We start from the raw sequence: 20,576 nt of genomic DNA, 5'->3' as shown, positions 1-20,576 counted from the left end.
TGCTAGAATGAATTCAACAATTACACATATTTTTTTATTTTTCATATATTGCACTGTGAAAAAATTGTTCAAATACCTCTTACAACTAACTGGAATATATGTGAATAATATACCATGTAGATGGGACATTTGACATCTTCCCATTTCAACATATATCAGAGTTATATGTGTGTAATTTCATGTGGATTCTGAGGAAAATAATTCCAGTGAACACAGGTTACAAAATACAGAAAGGAAGCAATTCATTAAAGTGATGGTAAATCCTAACATTTTGAAACACTAGGATTTACCAGTGCTACAAATAAAGGGGACGTTCAGTCATGAAGTATGCAAATTTCATGCTGAAAGTTCCTTTATTTACTGTGAGTTTATGCCAAGCTGAGTGCCTCTAGCCACCCATGTCAAAACTCTATTTTTTTCAATGAGATAATGGTTCCACCTCTTAGCCAAAAGCGTTGCGGGCCAATCAGCATTATGTTGGAGGGCTAGCACGCTATTGGCTAAGAGATGAAAATGTCACCTCATTGAGGAAATGAGGCGTTTTTCCGTGGGAGGCCGGCATAAACTTGCTACAAAAAAAGGAACTTTCAGCATGAAGTTTTTTATACTTCATGACTGAAAGTCCACTTTATCTGTAGCACTGGTAACTCCTAGCGCTTCTAAAAATGCTAGGATTTATTGTATTGATGCAAGTGTAATATAACACACAGTAATATACTTGTCTGTACAAGTCAATTATAAGCTAATACAATGCAATAATTATGCAATGAGCTCCAAGCTTCCTAACTTCCAATTAAAGGGACAGTTTAAAACTTAACATTTCAATACTGCATGATTGGCTATGTAAGCAAGAAGCAGTAGAAGAAATCAACCTCCTATTAAGGGGTGGGAGAGAGAGTCCAGTCTATTTAAAAAGGGTGTTCTTGCAGCTGCTATATAATGAACTCTTATCAGTTGCTTGAGTACACCTGCAGCTTGATAAATAGTGGCCAATGCAGAGAGGAAGTATTATTCTTAACCAAAGCAATGAAATTATAATTTAGAGATACTTAGCTAGGGAGGTATAAGGAGCATATACATTATGGCAATGAAGCGAACTCAATTTCAGAGGCAGCATGGAGGTTTGACTGGATGATTGTCATCAACACAGAACAAAATAAAATGTTTACACATATTTCTTTGATTGTATTGGGGACTGGGAGGCCTAGGCAGAGGTAGATTCTTTGGGTGAATAGTGTATTCTGTGGATAGAGCTTTGATGGGCAAGGGTGTCATGTATCACAAAGATGTAGTCAGGGTAGTTTGGGGCCATGACAAAAGAAAAAGTGGAAAAGAGAAGAAAAATTTCACAAACAAGGATGCATATAAATAGCACTCTAAGCCCAGACTCATGGGCAGGAATAACCTGATAGGGTTAAAAAATAACTTTTATTAAAGTGCAAAATAATAAAATAGGGTCACACACAATTAAAAATTCAGGACATAGGCATCGTGATAATAGTTCAAAGTGGTATGAATAGACAGTCAATATGGCCTTATGGTAAGTATAGTCTTCAATACCACTGTATGATGACAAATTGAGGAATAATCTCCCACTCACAAATTGGAGTGATATAATACTACAATATTGTGAATAAATCACTATACACATACTCTTGGTAGATACCTATGTGAATAGGTTATTCAGTTTGGTATATAGGTAGATATGTGGTGCTGGGACTCTAGTAGCAAATAACACAAAACTACCTTGCCAGTTATAAAGTCTGGTTATTCCACATCAGGTATCTAAGTTATAAGAGCATTCTTATGTAAAATTAAGACTGACTTCAGTCTCAAAATGGCACTGTTATTATGTACTAGTGACTTACTCACCAGTATGCGCCTGTGAAATGTGTTTTTACTATCAACGTAAGGACGCTCTAAAAGCCCACAGGTAGATTGAATTGTGACTTTCAACAGTTAATAACTAGTTATCAACTAGTGTACAATGATGTCATATTAAATAAAATGCTCTAATACATATAGATTACAATGTATCGTCAAACTGATGTCTTGCTATATAAAGTGTTAAAGCGTTGAGTATGTTGTGCTTGAATACATATGTCAGTATGCGTTAAAATACCTAATCACAAGGAAGAGCGCTCTCAGAATCAACTCGTGAGTAAAAGTATTTTATTCAACTGCTACTGGCAGATAATCAGGCAATATCAATTGATATTTTGCTGGATCTGAAACATAAATACTTATGAATCAAAATAAATGAATCAAGTTGTATTTAGATATGGTTCCCCACAGCGTCTGGCCGTTTATCTAGTAGTCTATAGTGTGAATGTGCTATATATGTTATGCTTCAACACATGTGCCTATTGATATCACATTGACTTGCCAGTCTAAAAAGCCATGAGAGTTGCACAGGTAAGGGTGCTCTCTGGGTCAATGCGTGGTTTTGAATGTTACTCTCAGTCGTTACTGACAGATTATCAAATGATATTATACTTTTATAAAAATGTGATCCCCCTCTGCCACTTGCTGGAGATTCTGCTATTGTTTAGGTATTTGCATGCTTCATATGTTGTGCTTGAACATACCTATCTAATAGCAATGTTTTGCTTGTTGGAGAGTTTGTAATGTGCACTCTATGAAATGGGCTAGTGAGCGTCTGATTCTTTATTAATAATAACTAGATCAAGAGAGGATTTGATCTCAAGTAGGCAAAACGGTTAATGCTGATGTGGTTTCTAGTTACAAATAACAATTTGCCTCAGTGACTACTTTAGCATGGTGACAATCAAGTCAACCAGCATGAGGTATCAGCTTACTCAGCAAGTAAGGTTTAATGTGTGTCTTCAAGTATAGTTAATGAACCAATGTATTACTGGTGGATGCAGTGATAAGAACGCTGAAACTATCAACAAATCATGATTAAATAACCATCCCTAATTTGGCTTACAGATTGTCATAAAATCCTATATAAGATCGTGCTGAAACAAATGTTTGTGCACGCAACGGTAAAGATTACTTAGTAAGACAATCTCTAGCCAGGGTTGAGATACTTGTTTAATCTATATCTGGCATAACCCAGACACCACAATAGTATTCATTAATCTAAGAGACGAGTCATTGGTAATGGTGGGAGCGTAAGTTTCCATCGTAATACATTATATCACTAATGATGCCTGCTGACTGAGATCAAACTGGACTGCTCAAACTTGTCTCAGTTAGAACTTGGCTTCCAAATGGAACCAGAGGAACCTGCTTCTGAGTCAAGGAATCAGATTTCTGTGCCTTGCTCTGACGAAAGTGACAAAAACGATTAGGAGTTTAAAATTTAACCTTGGGCTTCTAGTTCTGAGCTCCTTTAGCATCCATCACATTAGAGATAATAGAATCCAAACAAGAACCAAATAACATAAAAAAAGATATAAAAGCCTGGATTTAGAAACCATATCAGCAGACTAAGACTTAAAGGGACAGCCAAGTCCAAAAAAACTTTCATGATTCAGATAGGGCATGTCATTTTAAACAACTTTCCAATTTACTTTTATCACCAATTTTATGTTTACACATATTTCTTTGATTGCATTAGGGACAGGGAGGCCTAGGCAGAGTGAGTTAGATTCTGTGGGTGGAGCTTTGATGGGCGAGGGTGTCACGTGTCACATAGATGTAGTCAGGGTAGTTTGGGGCCATGTCTGGGAAGACCCTAGTTTCACTTTGGAAACTGGGATATTTATAGGAAAGGGAGGGACAGCAGAGCAAGTGATGATCCTACAATGGGCTAGATTACGAGTGGAACACAAATTTGCACTCCCATGAATGCTTTATCTGCACTCAACTTTTTTACCATTCCACGCCCATTTGCGCACCTATTACAGGTCGTAAGTAAAACTTTTGTGCTCTTGTATTCCCTCATAGAATTTAATAGAGACTCAATTTGAACAACAACAAAAAATAACAGCTGCCAACTCGCGCAAACACGAGAGAAAGATTGCAATGAGATATATGTATGTATTTCTATACATATGTATATCTGTATTTATATGTGTATATATGTCTGTAAATACATATACACACACACACACACACATATATATATATATATATATATATATATATATATATATGTATAAAATACATACATACATACATGTGTTCCTATGGATCCCTATGTAAAACCACTTTTGGCACATAACACCTGACATCTCATATCTTTGAGCCCTTATAACTTTTTATTATAAATTTTTAAAATCTTTTTTTAGATAGTGTTATGAGTTTAACTGTACTTTTAAATGTATTTTTGATCTGTTTTGTAACACTTTTTTATTTGTGTTACAGTTAACCAGAGCTCTATATCACGGTAATCATTCTAGTGTAAATCACCATTGTGCTCACGTGTTCGCATTTACTTTTAACTTGAAATACTGGCGGAATTTAACCCGACACTTGTAATCTAGCCCAATATGGGGGGCAGTTGGGGGCTCTGATAATATTATAACTGTGCTTGTACAAATACAACTTAGTGGCAATAACCTAGCAATGTATCAACATATAGTGAAAAAACTGGCACTCAGGACTCAGGAGGTAATTCGGTGATATAAAACATATATTTTTATTGAAAAATTGTTACATTTTTAAAAGGTCAAACATGTCAGACAGGCAGGGTTGCAAGGACTGACTACACTGATGCGTTTTGCGCTGCAATAGCGCTTAATCATAGGATGTGTACCAAACAATGAGTAGGCTATATATTTTGAGAAGAAGGTATACAAGGGTCTTATCAGTACAAAATAGGAATCTATGGTGGGATAATTGGTCTTTGCAAATGATTGAGTTTCACATATTATAGGCTTTAAGATATATTCGTTTTGAATTGGTTGTTTTTTTGTAAATAGTGCATTACAGACATTTAATATTTTATTATTATATTTTTTTGGCAGGAATGTTCTCCATATGCTGCCCATTTGTATGATGCAGAAGATCCATACACACCTCTTAGATTGCTCCCTGGCCTTTGTTCTGATTTTTGTTCTGCATTCTATGTGAAATGCTACAGTACCATCTCACTTCTTACAGATGACAAAAACATTCTAGAAGCCAGTAAAAAAGGCAAAACTGAGTTCTGCAATATTCTAAGTTTACCCGACCAAGATTATTGCTACCCAAATGTGTTAAAAAATACATTTCTAAACAAAAATCTTGGGATAGCTGAAGATCAGAGCGGTTGTCTTAAATTGTGCCTGATTGAGGTCGCTAATCAACTGAGAAACCCTGTCTTGATGATTCATGCTAACGATGGTACTCATCGTATGTTTGTGGCGGAGCAGATTGGTTTAGTCTGGGTCTATCTCCCTGATGGCAGCCGACTAGAAGAGCCTTTTCTGAACCTTGAGGAGAATGTATTGGTATCTCCCTTTTTTGGGGATGAGAGAGGATTTCTTGGAATGGCATTCCACCCAAAATATGAATGGAATGGGAAATTTTATGTGTATTATTCCATCATGAATAAAGATAACTTTACTGAGATGATCAGAATCAGTGAGTTCCATGTTTCAGTTAATGACATGAACAAAGCAGATCCACATTCGGAAAGGTAAGCCAAACGCAGAGTATCTGTTATACCAAAAGTTGTTATACCAAAAGTTGGTCCTTTAGGTTTATTTTTGTATTATTTTTGTATTATTTTTGTATTATTAAAACTTTCCTTTCAATTGCAGATCTAACTCTGTACAGGAGATTAACATAGGCCTAATATACTTCCATGTTTAAATGCAGCTGATGAGATACTGTATGGCACTTTGCAATGCAGTAAATAATTAAAGCGAAACACTGAAATTGAAATAGACATGGGATGGTGCCCTCTCAGAGTGCAGCCTCGTTTACCCCTCTCTTACGCCTAGATTTAGAGTTTTGCGGCCAAAGGGGTGCGTTAGCTACGCGTGCTTTTTTCTGTCCGCACCTTTTAAATACCGCTGGTATTTAGAGTTCACAGAATGGCTGCGTTAGGCTCCAAAAAAGGAGCGTATATCATATTTACCGCAACTTCAACTCTCGATACCAGCGGTGCTTACGGACGCGGCCAGCTTAAAAAATGTGCTTGTGCACAATTCCCCCATAGAAAACAATGGGGCTGTTTGAGCTGAAAAAAACCCTAACACCTGCAAAAAAAGCTGCGTTCAGCTCCTAACGCAGCCCCATTGTTTTCTATGTGGAAACACTTCCTACGTCTGCACCTAACACTCTAACATGTACCCCGAGTCTAAACACCCCTAACCTTACGCTTATTAACCCCTAATCTGCCGCCCCCGCTATCGCTGACCCCTGCATATTATTTTTAACCCCTAATCTGCCGCTCCGTACACCCCCGCCACCTACATTATCCCTATGTACCCCTAATCTGCTGCCCTAACATCGCCGACCCCTATATTATATTTATTAACCCCTAATCTCCCGCCCCCGACGTCGCCTCCACCTAACTACACTTATTAACACCTAATCTGCCGGCCGGACCTGAGCGCTACTATAATAAATGTATTAACCCCTAATCCGCCTCACTCCCGCCTCAATAACCCTATAATAAATAGTATTAACCTCTAATCTGCCCTCCCTAACATCACCGACACCTAACTTCAAGTATTAACCCCTAATCTGCCGACAGGAGCTCACCGCTACTCTAATAAATTTATTAACCCCTAAAGCTAAGTCTAACTTTAACCCTGACACCCCCCTAAATTAAATATAATTTAAATCTAACGAAATAAATTAACTCTTATTAAATAAATTATTCCTATTTAAAGCTAAATACTTACCTGTAAAATAAACCCTAATATAGCTACAATATAAATTATAATTATATTATAGCTATTTTAGGATTTATATTTATTTTACAGGTAACTTTGTATTTATTTTAACCAGGTACAATAGCTATTAATTAGTTAAGAACTATTTAATAGCTAAAATAGTTAAAATAATTACAAAATTACCTGTAAAATAAATCCTAACCTAAATTACAATTAAACCTAACACTACACTATCAATAAATTAATTAAATAAACTACCTACAATTACCTACAATTAAACCTAACACTACACTATCAATAAATAAATTAAATACAATTCCTACAAATAAATACAATTAAATAAACTAACTAAAGTACAAAAAATAAAAAAGAACTAAGTTACAAAAAATAAAAAAATATTTACAAACATTAGAAAAAAATTACAACAATTTTAAACTAATTACACCTACTCTAAGCCCCCTAATAAAATAACAAAGACCCCCAAAATAAAAAAATGCCCTACCCTATTCTAAATTACAAAAGTTCAAAGCTCTTTTACCTTACCAGCCCTTAAAAGGACCTTTTGTGGGGCATGCCCCAAAGAATTCAGCTCTTTTGCCTGTAAAAAAACCACATACAATACCCCCCCCCAACATTACAACCCACCACCCACATACCCCTAATCTAACCCAAACCCCCCTTAAATAAACCTAACACTAAGCCCCTGAAGATCTTCCTACCTTATCTTCACCTCGCCAGGCATCACCGATCGGTCCTGGCTCCAAAATCTTCATCCAACCCAAGCTGGGGCTGGCGATCCATAATCCTGCGGCTGAAGAGGTCCAGAAGAGGCTCCAAAGTCTTCATCCTATCCGGGAAGAAGAGGCGATCCAGACCGGCTACCATCTTGATCCAAGCGGCATCTTCTATCTTCATCCGATGAGGAACGGCTCCATCGTGAAGACCTCCAGCGCGGATCAATCTTCTTCCTCCGACGTCCAACTGAAGAATGACGGTTCATTTAAGGGACGTCATCCAAGATGGCATCCCTCGAATTCCGATTGGCTGATAGGATTCTATCAGCCAATCGGAATTAAGGTAGGAAAATTCTGATTGGCTGATGGAATCAGCCAATCAGAATCAAGTTCAATCCGATTGGCTGATCCGATCAGCCAATCAGATTGAGCTCACATTCTATTGGCTGATCGGAACAGCCAATAGAATGCGAGCTCAATCTGATTGGCTGATCGGATCAGCCAATCGGATTGAACTTGATTCTGATTGGCTGATTCCATCAGCCAATCAGAATTTCCCTACCTTAATTCCGATTGGCTGATAGAATCCTATCAGCCAATCGGAATTCGAGGGACGCCATCTTGGATGACGCCCCTTAAAGGAACCGTCATTCTTCAGTTGGACGTCGGAGGAAGAAGATTGATCCGCGCTGGAGGTCTTCACGATGGAGCCGTTCCTCATCGGATGAAGATAGGCGATGCCGCTTGGATCAAGATGGTTGCCGGTCTGGATCGCCTCTTCTTCCCGGATAGGATGAAGACTTTGGAGCCTCTTCTGGACCTCTTCAGCCGCAGGATTATGGATCGCCAGCCCCCGATTGGGTTGGATGAAGATTTTGGAGCCAGGACCGATCGGTGATACCCGGCGAGGTGAAGATAAGGTAGGAAGATCTTCAGGGGCTTAGTGTTAGGTTTATTTAAGGGGGGTTTGGGTTAGATTAGGGGTATGTGGGTGGTGGGTTGTAATGTTGGCCGGGGGTATTGTATGTGTTTTTTTTACAGGCAAAAGAGCTGAATTCTTTGGGGCATGCCCTACAAAAGGTCCTTTTAAGGGCTGGTAAGGTAAAAGAGCTTTGAACTTTTGTAATTTTGAATAGGGTAGGGCATTTTTTTATTTTGGGGGTCTTTGTTATTTTATTAGGGGGCTTAGAGTAGGTGTAATTAGTTTAAAATTGTTGTAATTTTTTTCTAATGTTTGTAAATATTTTTTTATTTTTTGTAACTTAGTTCTTTTTTATTTTTTGTACTTTAGTTAGTTTATTTAATTGTATTTATTTGTAGGAATTGTATTTAATTTATTTATTGATAGTGTAGTGTTAGGTTTAATTGTAGGTAATTGTAGGTAGTTTATTTAATTAATTTATTGATAGTGTAGTGTTAGGTTTAATTGTAACTTAGGTTAGGATTTATTTTACAGGTAATTTTGTAATTATTTTAACTATTTTAGCTATTAAATAGTTCTTAACTATTTAATAGCTATTGTACCTGGTTAAAATAAATACAAAAATACCTGTAAAATAAATATAAATCCTAAAATAGCTATAATATAATTATAATTTATATTGTAGCTATATTAGGGTTTATTTTACAGGTAAGTATTTAATTTATTTCGTTAGATTTAAATTATATTTAATTTAGGGGGGTGTTAGGGTTAAAGTTAGACTTAGCTTTAGGGGTTAATACATTTATTAGAGTAGCGGTGAGCTCCTGTCGGCAGATTAGGGGTTAATAATTGAAGTTAGGTGTCGGCGATGTTAGGGAGGGCAGATTAGGGGTTAATACTATTTATTATAGGGTTATTGAGGCGGGAGTGAGGCGGATTAGGGGTTAATAACTTTATTATAGTAGCGGTGCGGTCCGCTCAGCAGATTAGGGGTTAATAAGTGTAGGCAGGTGGAGGCGACGTTGAGGGGGGCAGATTAGGGGTTAATAAATATAATATAGGGGTCGGCGGTGTTAGGGGCAGCAGATTAGGGGTACATAAGTATAACGTAGGTGGCGGTCGGCAGATTAGGGGTTAAAATTTTGTTATCGAGTGGCGGCGATGTGGGGGGGCCTCGGTTTAGGGGTACATAGGTAGTTTATGGGTGTCAGTGTACTTTAGAGCACAGTAGTTAAGAGCTTTATAAACCGGCGTTAGCCCAGAAAGCTCTTAACTACTGACTTTTTTTCTGCGGCTGGAGTTTTGTCGTTAGAATTCTAACGCTCACTTCAGACACGACTCTAAATACCGGCGTTAGAAAGATCCCATTGAAAAGATAGGATACGCAATTGACGTAAGGGGATCTGCGGTATGGAAAAGTCGCGGCTGAAAGTGAGCGTTAGACCCTTTAATGACTGACTCCAAATACCAGAGGGCGGTAAAAACCAGCGCTAGGAGCCTCGAACGCTGGTTTTGACGGCTACCGCCCAACTCTAAATCTAGGCCTTAGAGATTAATATAGTTGCACCTCTCACTGATGAGGCCCACATAGACCAAAACATACATCTGGAGATAGCTGTACAATTCTTTCATTAAAAAAGAGCTGCTTGATATTTTTGGGCTGGGCTTTCATTTTGGATGGGACCAGACAGATGTAATGCAAGAGCTTTCTCTTCTGAGAACACACAGTTAAAGGAACAATAAAGCCAACATTAAACTTTCATGATTCAAAAAGAGCATGTAATTTTAAACAACCTTTCAAATTTACTTCTGTTATCTAATTAGCTTTGTTCTTTTGGTATCTTTTGTTGAAAAGCATACCAAGGTAGGCTCAGAAGCAGCAATACACTACTGGGAGCCAGTTGATGGTTGGTGGCTGCACATATTAGCCTCTTGCCATTGGCTGAACCAATGTTTTCAGTAGTGCATTGCTGCTACTTCAACAAAGAAAACCAAGAGAATGAAGCAAATTTGACAATAGAAGTGAATTGGACAGTTTTTTTTACAATTGAATGTTCTATCTGAACCATGAAAGAAACATTTTAGGTTTCATGTCCCTTTAAATTCAACTCTGGAGTGTTATTAAATTGCTAAACCTGAACTGAACATGGCAGGTGATTTGAGGCTATTCACATATGCTGCTCCAGGCTGTGTTTTGCTCCTAACTAGTAGTGCATTACCTGGTTTTAGTTATGTTAAACCCCTATGCAGGGGTTAAACACATAGGTATCGGCAAGCAATGCTGTAATACTTAAATGCTCTAATTTATTATAGCAGGACCACCCAAAAAACTGACACTGCGGATCAGGTCCACAAGACCTCGCTGAATGCGGAGAGCAATACGCTCTCCGTATTCAGCATTGCACCAGTAGCTCACAAGAGCTGCTGGTAAAACGCTGCCCCCTGCAGACTCGCGGCCAATCGGCCGCCAGCAGGGGGGTGCCAATCAACCCGATCGTACTCAATTGGGTTGATTTCCGGCGATGTCTGTCCGCCTGCTCAGAGCAGGCGGACAGCGTTATGGAGCAGCGGTCTTTGTGACCGCTGCTTCATAACTGCTGTTTCTGGCGAGTCTGAAAACTCACCAGAAACAGGGGCCCACAAGCTCCGTATGGAGCTTGTTAAATGGGCCCCATTATCTTTCACGTCAGCATTCTGCAGACAACCTGGCCTGCCGACCATAATTTGATAGTTATACAGACACCAACATAGATAAACAGACTGCACATACTATTGGTGTATAAAATAAAGTCATTGGGCTTATCCTACTTCCAGATGTTTCACAAACAAGTGCAGGAACACCGTTCCTATGCGTTCCCGCTGGACTTGACCCCTGCGTTATTAGCTAATGTTAGTATAATGTAATGTCGCCACTGACAGCTTTAGTGAATCACCTTTATACAAAATACATTTTTGGTGTCTGGCATCTGCATTACAGTCTTGTCTTATAGGGCTATAAATGTCAGCATTGAAATGTGCATAGCTGCATTTGCATTTTAGTTTAAAATAGAAGCATGTTTGCAATATACTTCCATTAGCAAATATCCTTCTAGTAAAGGTTATTACTGTTATGTACTTTATTGTCACCCAATATGCTACATGTGACTAGAGAGTCAGGATTCAAATACCATACATGCAGCAGATGTGCATCCGTATTCTATGCACAAGGAATGCTGAAAATGGCTGTGGGTAGCGGCGTTTGGCTCTTTTATTTCTTCGTTTTGAAAATGCAACAGAAAAGGTCTAGATGTTTGTGTTACACTTTCACAAGAAGAAATCTGTCTCAGAAAAGAGCCGAATGCCGCTACCTACAGCCATGTTCGTCAATCCTTGTGCACAGAATACAGCAGATACACGTCTACTGCTCAGAGAGCTGGTGGTGGTGTCTATTGCTACAGTTAAGAGTTAATTTGTGTCCTACAAGCCACTGCTGTATGTGTGATGTTGGAATGCTGCGGCACGGGCACGCCCATCATATGTGCATATGCCGCTGAAAAACAGTAATAACTCTAACTAGAAGCATATTTGCTAATGGAAGTATACTGCAAAGATTCTTCAATTTAAAGGGACATAAGGCCAAAATATTGATGATTCAGATAGAACATACAATTTTTAACAACTTTCAAATTTACTTCTATCAAGTTTTCTTTGTTTTCTTGTTTTCAATGTTACACATTAGCAAGAACACTAGATGGCAGCACTATTTCCTGTCATGTAGTACTAATGTTATACATTAGCAAGAACACTAGATGGCAACACTATTTCCTGTCATGTAGTACTAATGTTATACATTAGCAAGAACACTAGATGGCAGCACTATTTTCTGTCATGTAGTACTAATGTTATACATTAGCAAGAACACTAGATGGCAGCACTATTTCCTGTCATGTAGTACTAATGTTATACATTAGCAAGAACACTAGATGGCAGCACTATTTCCTGTCATGCAGTGCTTTAGATATCTCTTCAACATTAATAACATTAGAACAAAGCAAGTTTGATAATGTAATTAAATTGGAAACTCTTTTACAATTGAATTATCTTTCTTAAAGGGACACTGAACCCAACTTTTTTCCTTTCAGATAGAGCATGCAATTTTAAGCAACTTTCTAATTTACTCCTATTATCAATTTTTCTTCATTCTCTTGTTATCTTTATTTGAAAAGCAAGAATGTAAGTTTAGATGCCGGCCCATTTTTGGTGAACAACCTGGGTTGTTCTTGCTGATTGGTGGATAAATTCACCCACCAATAAACAAGTGCTATCCAGAGGTCTGAACCAAAAATTGTCTGGCTCCTTAGCTTAAATGCCTTGTTTTTCAAATAAAGATAGCAAGAGAATGAAGAACAATTGATAATAGGAGTAAATTAGAAAGTTGCTTAAAATTGCATGCTCTATCTGAATCATGAAAGAAAAAATGTGGGTTTAGTGTCCCTTTAATAATGAAATAAATATAAATATTTTGGGTTTCATGTCCCTTTAAAATTAGCATGCACATTTCCTATTGACATTCCATCCCTTTAATGCAGCTATATATTCTTTTTGTAATAATGAAACAATAAAACTTTTTTGGTATGCTGTGCTTCAGCCTAATTATATATGTGGTATTTTTAGGTATATTTTAGAGGTAGAACAACCAGCTGCGAATCACAACGGAGGACAGATACTGTTTGGCACAGATGGATATTTATACATATTCATAGGGGATGGAGGACTTTCTGGTGATCCATTAGGGAATTCCCAAAACAAGTAAGTCATAAGGCAATAAATTATATTCTGTATAAGTTATGTGACTTTCATATTGTTTTCAGGCTGGTCAGAATGTTTTTTTTAATGCTGTGCAAAAAAATGTTGTCCATTTCAAACCATCATCTACTGAAATCCATGAACCTAGTAAATGAAATGTTATCTAAACAAAATATTTGTTTTGACATTTTGCTATGAAGCTGGAATTGTATACAAGTTGGTCTTTTGGGAAAGTTTTTTTCTAAAATGCCTGGACCTTAAGGGGTTAAAAATGTCCTTTTGACAAGTGATGCAGGTAATCACTATGTGCCAAGGGGATCACCTACATCCTAGGGAATAATAAACTCCTCTTAAAGAGGGGATTCTCCCCTTTGAAATGACAGGGTCACTTGGCCCACTGGGTTAAACCGTGGACAGATAGGTGCTCTGTTAGAGCCCCCCCCCTCCTATTGAGTCTGACAAGCAGTTTTAAAGGGACACTAAACCCATTTTTTTAATGATTTAGATAGAGCATACAATTTTAAGCAACTTTCAAATTTACTCCTATTATCAATTTTTCTTTGTTCTCTTCTCTCTTGCTATCTTTATTTGAAAAAGCAGGAATATAAGGTTAGGAGCCCATTTTTGGTTCAGCACCTGGGTTGCACTTGCTGATTGGTGGCTACATTTATACACCAATCAGCACACGCTACCCAGGTGGGATGCAGGCTAGCTCTTACATTCCTGCTTTTTCAAATAAAAATAGCAAGAGAATGAAGAAAAATTGAAAATAGGAGTAAATTAGAAAGTTGCTTAAAATTGCATGCTCTATCTGAATCATGAAAGAAAACATTTGGGTTGACATGGTTTTTAAAAAAAAAAAAAAAAAGTTGCGCCATTGAGGTAAGCTTAGTAGATAAATAATTTATTTCCCTTCTTTTTTCACAGGTACGTACATCTATTCTTATGCTACGTGATTCTAAAAATAGCGTGGAATTTTGTAACATTTCTTCATTTATTTACTGTCCCTTACACTCTTTTTGCCAAGTAAAAGTTGGAACATATGTATAATACAATTAATCTGTCTAAATGTTTCACTTTGATTGAGAGACAAAACTTTTGTATTGTAAGCTCCCCACAATGTATCGGTCAGTAATGTAATTAAGCTTTTTTATTTGTGTTTTGTTTCTTCCAAGGAATGCCTTATTGGGTAAAGCGCTACGTATTGATGTTGATGGAATCCGAACACGCATGAAACCCTATGGAATTCCACCAGATAATCCCTTTGTGTCTGACCCTAATGCACGTCCAGAAGTATATGCGTACGGAGTTAGAAACATGTGGCGATGTTCTGTAGATCAAGGGGATCCTGTAACTAGAAAAGGAAGAGGCAGAATCTTTTGTGGCGATGTTGGGCAGAATAGATATGAAGAAATTGATATCATCGTTAAAGGAGGAAATTTTGGCTGGAGAGCGAAGGAAGGCTTTGATTGTTTTGATCCTGATCTGTGTGACAATCCGTCCTTAGGTAAGAATTATCATTTGTTCAAATCTTACATTGCTTCCATTTTATTAAATGAAACCACATACTCTGCCACAACCATTACCAGGCTTTACTGATCATTTTAAGCTTTGCTAATGATTTCAAGGAACCAACACTAGAGGGTTCACGGCGGTACAAGTGATTACATATGTATAAGGAATGTATATACACTGATATTCAGGGTAGCCAAAGGCAAGAGGCATACATGTGCAGCCATCAATAAGCTCCCAGTAGTACATTGCTGCTCCTGAGCCTACCTAGGTATGCTTTTCAACAAAGGACATAAATAAGATAGCTGAAGTAGAATGGAAAGTTGTTTAAAATTGCATGCATTATCTGAACTATAAAAGAAAATTTTGACTTTACTGTCCCTTTTATAAAATGCTGCTTTAGATCATGTTTAAAGGGACATAAATCAGTGATAATAAAATTATCTAATATGCTATTTTATTGCACTATTGTTTGAACAGAACTCATTGTTAAACACCCATAAAATAGCTAAGCAGATAAAGTTAGCAGCAGATTTTCTATGAACACCTGCAAAGATTGGTGGCTATGCAAATATGCTACCCTTGATTGGCTCAGGGGCCAGGTTCAGCTACAGACCAGTTGTGCATTGCCGATCAGAGGATGAATTTAACCCCTTAAGAGGTCTATCCCTCAGACATGCACTTCCTGATAACATCAAGGTAAAAATAGGTTTAGTTTAACATATTATTTATTTTAATTGTAACCTCATATACATGATATACATTCAGTTTGCTGTTCCTATCAGGCCACAACCTACTATCTTATATATTTTGTTTTTATGGTATTCAAAATGTTAATTTACTGATGCATGTGTGCTTCTGCTATCTATCTATCATCTATCTATCTATCTATCTATCTATCTATCTATCTATCTATCTATCTATCATCTATCTATCTATCTATCTATCATCTATCTTTCTATATCTGTCTATCTATCTATCTATCTATCTATCTATCTATCTATCTATCTATCTATCTATCTATCTATCTATCTATCTATCTATCTATCTATCGGTGGAGGCTCCACCATAGGGGCGGGAGGGGTAATGTCCCACTTGATTTTTTGGGGAAAATAAATAAAACTAAATGCCATTGTGAAGGTATAGTTTGGTTGCTATTTTTTTTTTTTTTAGGTTGCTTGAAAAAAAAAAATTGTTAGAGGGGGTAGGTTTGGATTTAGTCACAATAGTTAAAAATGCATGCTTATAAAAAAAAAATATCTTGCATTTGCAAAGTTTTCTCAGGCAGGGCGTTTGTACAATCTGCCCTACCTGAGAGAACTTCTGCAAATGCTCCATCTGTCTATTGGATGAATTTTGATATCACCCTATCAACCCACCTCCCATTGGCTCAAAGCATGTGAGGGGGAGGTCAACAGTGAGCTGTGAATAGCGCGCCTAGGGTTGCCACCTTTTGCCCAGAAAATTCCTGGACACTTTTTAAGTGGGTGTGGAAAGGGTGTATCTCAGGGCATGGCTTGGGACGTGGCTTGGGGCGTGGCTTCTCGCGGCCTCAAATTCATTATGAAATCAATTTATATATATATACAAGCTTAACAGAAAATATAATTGACACTGTTATTCCTAACATTTGGGCGACAACTTTACAAAATTATTGGAGCAGTGTTTGGAGATTTGGAGATGGCGATGAGACTGCACATTACCTGGGATTGCTTGCGGGCAATCCCAGGTAACCTGTGTGATTACCTTATAAATTTGATAGATTTTATAAGTTTATTTGAAATATATATGATGCTAAACTCCTTTAAATAATTTAAATATCATGACTTGTTGCCTGCTCTGTATTTAGCATGATGGTATACAGGTCACCAGTACTCACTACCAGCTTTATGTGGCAGATTTCCACTTCTTTTATAAAACTACATTATACATTTAAATTGCGTCCTTGAACACACATTTACTCATTTTACATAGCAGATTCTGGTTTTGCACTTCATCTTATGGTCCCCGCAGCAGGTGCATTTTCAGCCCATCTAAACTCTAAAAGCAAAGGATGAATTATGCATGTGGTTGAGCCCACGTGACCCAGGTTTAGTCTGAATGATTCAAGACCTGTGTGTGCACATCCTTCTTGCCTCCGCCTCCTGCCATCCAGCCAGCCTCACAGACAGGAGACATTGAGCTCTGCGCAGTCTGCTGATCTCCACCGGACTCGGGTAACTGGTGGTGGGGCGCGCGCAATGTCCTGCCTCTCTCTGCTGCTCTGCTGCAGGATGTGACGACTCCCCTCCTCGACCTTCTTCCTCGCTCCCACTGTCCCACATCATCCTCTGTCTCTCCTGCAGACTCCACCTACCCGTTTTTTTTAGTAACCCCGGGCTAAGCGCTCCTCTGGGCAGCTTATTTTTTGTAAAGTCTGTGCTCACTACTGCTTGCTGCGCCAGGGGAGCGCTTAGCCCGGGGCATTTGAGGCTAGTTCCGGGACACGGGACAAAGAGCCTCAGACCGGGACCGTCCCGGTGAAACTAAGCGCATCGTTGCAGTGCTTTGCTTCCAGTCTTGGGTGGAGCAGCACTGCAGATCAGGCATGGATGATGTTCACTGTCAGAGTGAAGAAGCAACTAACCAAGGTATAGATGAAAACAAAGTTTATTGTAAACTGACTGATTGGCAAATTGAAATTGATTCTTGATTGATCTTAAAGTTAATATTTATAAATAGGCATACCGCGCTCCCCCCCCCCCCTTGTGGCGGCCATTTTAGCTCTCTAAGCAAACTCTAGCTCACCCTTACCTTGCCGCCGCCAGCACTAGCTCACCCTTACCTTGCCTGCTTAAATTTGTACTTCTCAGCCTCAGTTCCTTATACAGTACAGACAATACACTCAGCTCTAGCCTAGCCGGCACCATCACGCTCAGGAACAGTGTGTGCTCAGGCAGCTTGAATGACAAATATTATATTTAAAGGGACACAATACTCATATGCTAAATCCCTTGAAACTGATGCAGTATAACTGTAAAAAGCTGACAGGAAAATATCACCTGAGCATCTCTATGCAAAAAAGGAAGATATTTTACCTCATAACTTCCTCAGCTCAGCAGAGTAAGTTCTGTGTACAAAGTTATACTCAGCTGCTGCCCAGCTGCAGGTAAAAAAAAAAGAAGAAGAAATGAACAGCAGCCAATCAGCATCAACAGTGCTGAGGTCATGATCTCTTTTACTGTGATCTCATGATATTTCACTTAACTTTCATGAGTGTGCACGAAAGCTCGCTCCTTCCGCTGTCCCGGGACAGACATACTGATTTGCTGCTTAGAAGTCCTTTACAATGGGATGTGGATACTGAGGAACTTTTGAGGTAAAATAACTTTCTTTTTTTACATAGAGATGCTCAGGTGATATTTTCTAGTCAGCTTTTTACAGCTATGCTGCATCACTTTCAAGTGTTTCAACATTTGGGTATCATGGCCCTTTAAGTTAAATATAATATTGTCATTCAAGCACTGCAGCCTGAGCACACACTGTTCCTGAGCGCAATGATGCTGGCTAGGCTAGAGCTGAGTGCATTGTCTGTACTTGTTGTTTACCAACTTCCTCTGCTCTGACTTAGAGAGTCATCGTGAACCTGCTGCCTGAGCCTCATCAGTGCTGCCACCATCCATCGCAAGCAGCAGCAGCCAGGAGGTCACAGAGTCAGACAGAGATCAGCGATCAGCAGGCTGTTAATAAGACTGCACACATAATGTGGTCTCAATCTCCAGGTCAGGACATTGCTTTTATTTCTGATGCAGATGGTTAGTTTTCCTTTTCAGCTGCTTCGTTTTAAAATATATATATATAGCAGAGAGAATGCAGGGGAGAAATGTGAGCACATTTTGAGCATGTGTTTGTGTTTCTATAGCCTCCTTTAAATCTGCTTCACCTTGTTGTGACTGGGAAACTTATAATAACAGTCAGTCAGTGTCAAGAGGTGTGTAAAAACTAAATTTACACATCTGTGGTTGCACGTGTCACTGTGTTAGAGAGGGCCATTTATATTGCTGTTTCAGACAGTTCTTTGATAATCCTCCAATGCATTTCCTTATCTGTGATAGATGAAGATCTGGCTGTCATTAGAATTCCTTTTGCCGATTGTCTCAGCTCAGAAAAAATGAATACAGTGAAAAATAAGACTGTTGAAATTTATTTAATTGTTTTGTTAGATGTCAAGTTTTTCTTGGTACAATTTGCACATTTTAACTGCTATTTTATTTTATTCCATTAACCTTGTATATATACTGTGTTAAAATGACAATGACCAAAGTTTGTAAATCAAATTCATTTTCTCATATTTTGCAACTATTAAATAGCAGGGAGTGTCCCGCCATGGATCAGTGTTTGAGATTTTATATACCTGTATATAATATATATATATATATATATATATATATATAAATATATATATATATATATATATATATATGCGCCTAGATTCTTGGGCTGGCTCTAAATTTTTAACATATTTGTCTAGCATGTAGTTTTTTTTTTGTTTGTTTTTTTGCTTACTTCTTCTGTGTCCAGAAAATACTGACCACTTATGCAGCAGTTTTATAAAAATGTTAAAATGATGGTTCAGACAGCTCCTTCAATCAGTGAACTCCTCTAATTAAGAAGAGCATTCTAAATGTTGTCCACTACTGTCTGAGCCACTATTTAACTTTATATAACTCAACTACAGTACATTTTCTTTTATATTAAAACGTACAGATATATACCGTGTGTGTATATGTATATATATATATATATATATATATATATATATATATATAAAAGCTAACTTCAGTGTCTCAAAGATCTGCCTTTGTCCCCATAGGAGTCTCCGTACAGTCACTTGTGGAGCAATTTTATACTTTATTAAGTATTTACAGTGCACTGGAGAGTATGTTGAAAGAAAGTGAATTCTGCATATAAAAGTTCTGTGTGTATATATAGAGAGAAAGAGAGCAAGAGAGGGGCGGGGCTTTAATAAAGGGGTGTGGTCTAGTGCCCCACCATCTTTAAAATTCACCAGCCGCCACTGCTATCTATCTATCTATTTTCAAGGTGTTGGAAGGTTATACATATGTCAACAACATGAGAACTGAAACATTTCTGTTTCCTAAACTAAGGCTAGATTATGAGTGGAGTGCTATTTATCGCTCCTGCTCTAACGGCACTAGAAGTAAACTTTTTGCGTGCATTGGGTAGCACACGCATTATAAGTTGAAAGTAAAAGGTTTTTGCACAAACGCTAATCTGACGCACGCAAAAAGCTGAACTTGGAATATCGCAAACACGTTAAGATACGTTAAGATTCGAGCGGAATACCGATCATCCACTGTCACATTCGACTATATTTGACCCTCTTGCCAATTTATCAAACATTCAACAGGTACGCTATTCCAACGCAGCGTACCTATCCTTCAAACCGATACCCTTGAGGCCGCGAATGCCATAGAAATCAATGGGAGTCTGAAAACAACGAAAGGTTTTGTTCAATGCTGCTAGAAAAGTTGATTAAAACAAAGCCAACAAAGACGCATGTTCAGTATCTAAATAATATGTAAAATAACAATATTATAATCACATGTAATGTCAAGGGACAGATTAATTTCAAAAGCATTTCTAGATATCTCTGGTTTATTCTTATTTATTATTATTTGTTTTTCCATCGTTTTAGCCTGCCATGTAAGTTTATAATGACTAAACCACCTATAATGACAGCTAATGCCTGTCTGGCAGCAGCACTAGTAGATATAGGGATATAAAAGAAATAAATACATTACATAACATTACATTTGAATAAAT

General features: G+C 37.9%; 1 protein-coding gene and 1 long non-coding RNA gene across 3 annotated transcripts in view; one reads left to right on the top strand and one right to left on the bottom strand.

Moving 5' to 3' along the window:
• HHIPL2 (HHIP like 2) overlaps positions 1-20,576 on the top strand; it is a 245,544-nt gene that overhangs the window by 129,372 nt on the left and 95,596 nt on the right. For both annotated transcript variants that reach the window (XM_053712520.1, XM_053712519.1), the window contains exons 2-4: positions 4,938-5,590; positions 13,107-13,241; positions 14,414-14,745. In XM_053712520.1, the coding sequence (XP_053568495.1) occupies positions 4,938-5,590; positions 13,107-13,241; positions 14,414-14,745 (1,120 nt within the window). The remainder of the gene's footprint in view (positions 1-4,937; positions 5,591-13,106; positions 13,242-14,413; positions 14,746-20,576) is intronic.
• Positions 1-20,576, bottom strand: part of LOC128658071 (uncharacterized) — a 117,099-nt gene that overhangs the window by 52,112 nt on the left and 44,411 nt on the right. The window lies entirely within an intron of this gene.

Source organism: Bombina bombina, chromosome 4 (assembly GCF_027579735.1).
Source record: "Bombina bombina isolate aBomBom1 chromosome 4, aBomBom1.pri, whole genome shotgun sequence".
NCBI lineage: Eukaryota > Metazoa > Chordata > Amphibia > Anura > Bombinatoridae > Bombina > Bombina bombina.
Note: the sequence above shows the minus strand (reverse complement) of the source record. Positions and strands in the feature narration are given on the sequence as shown.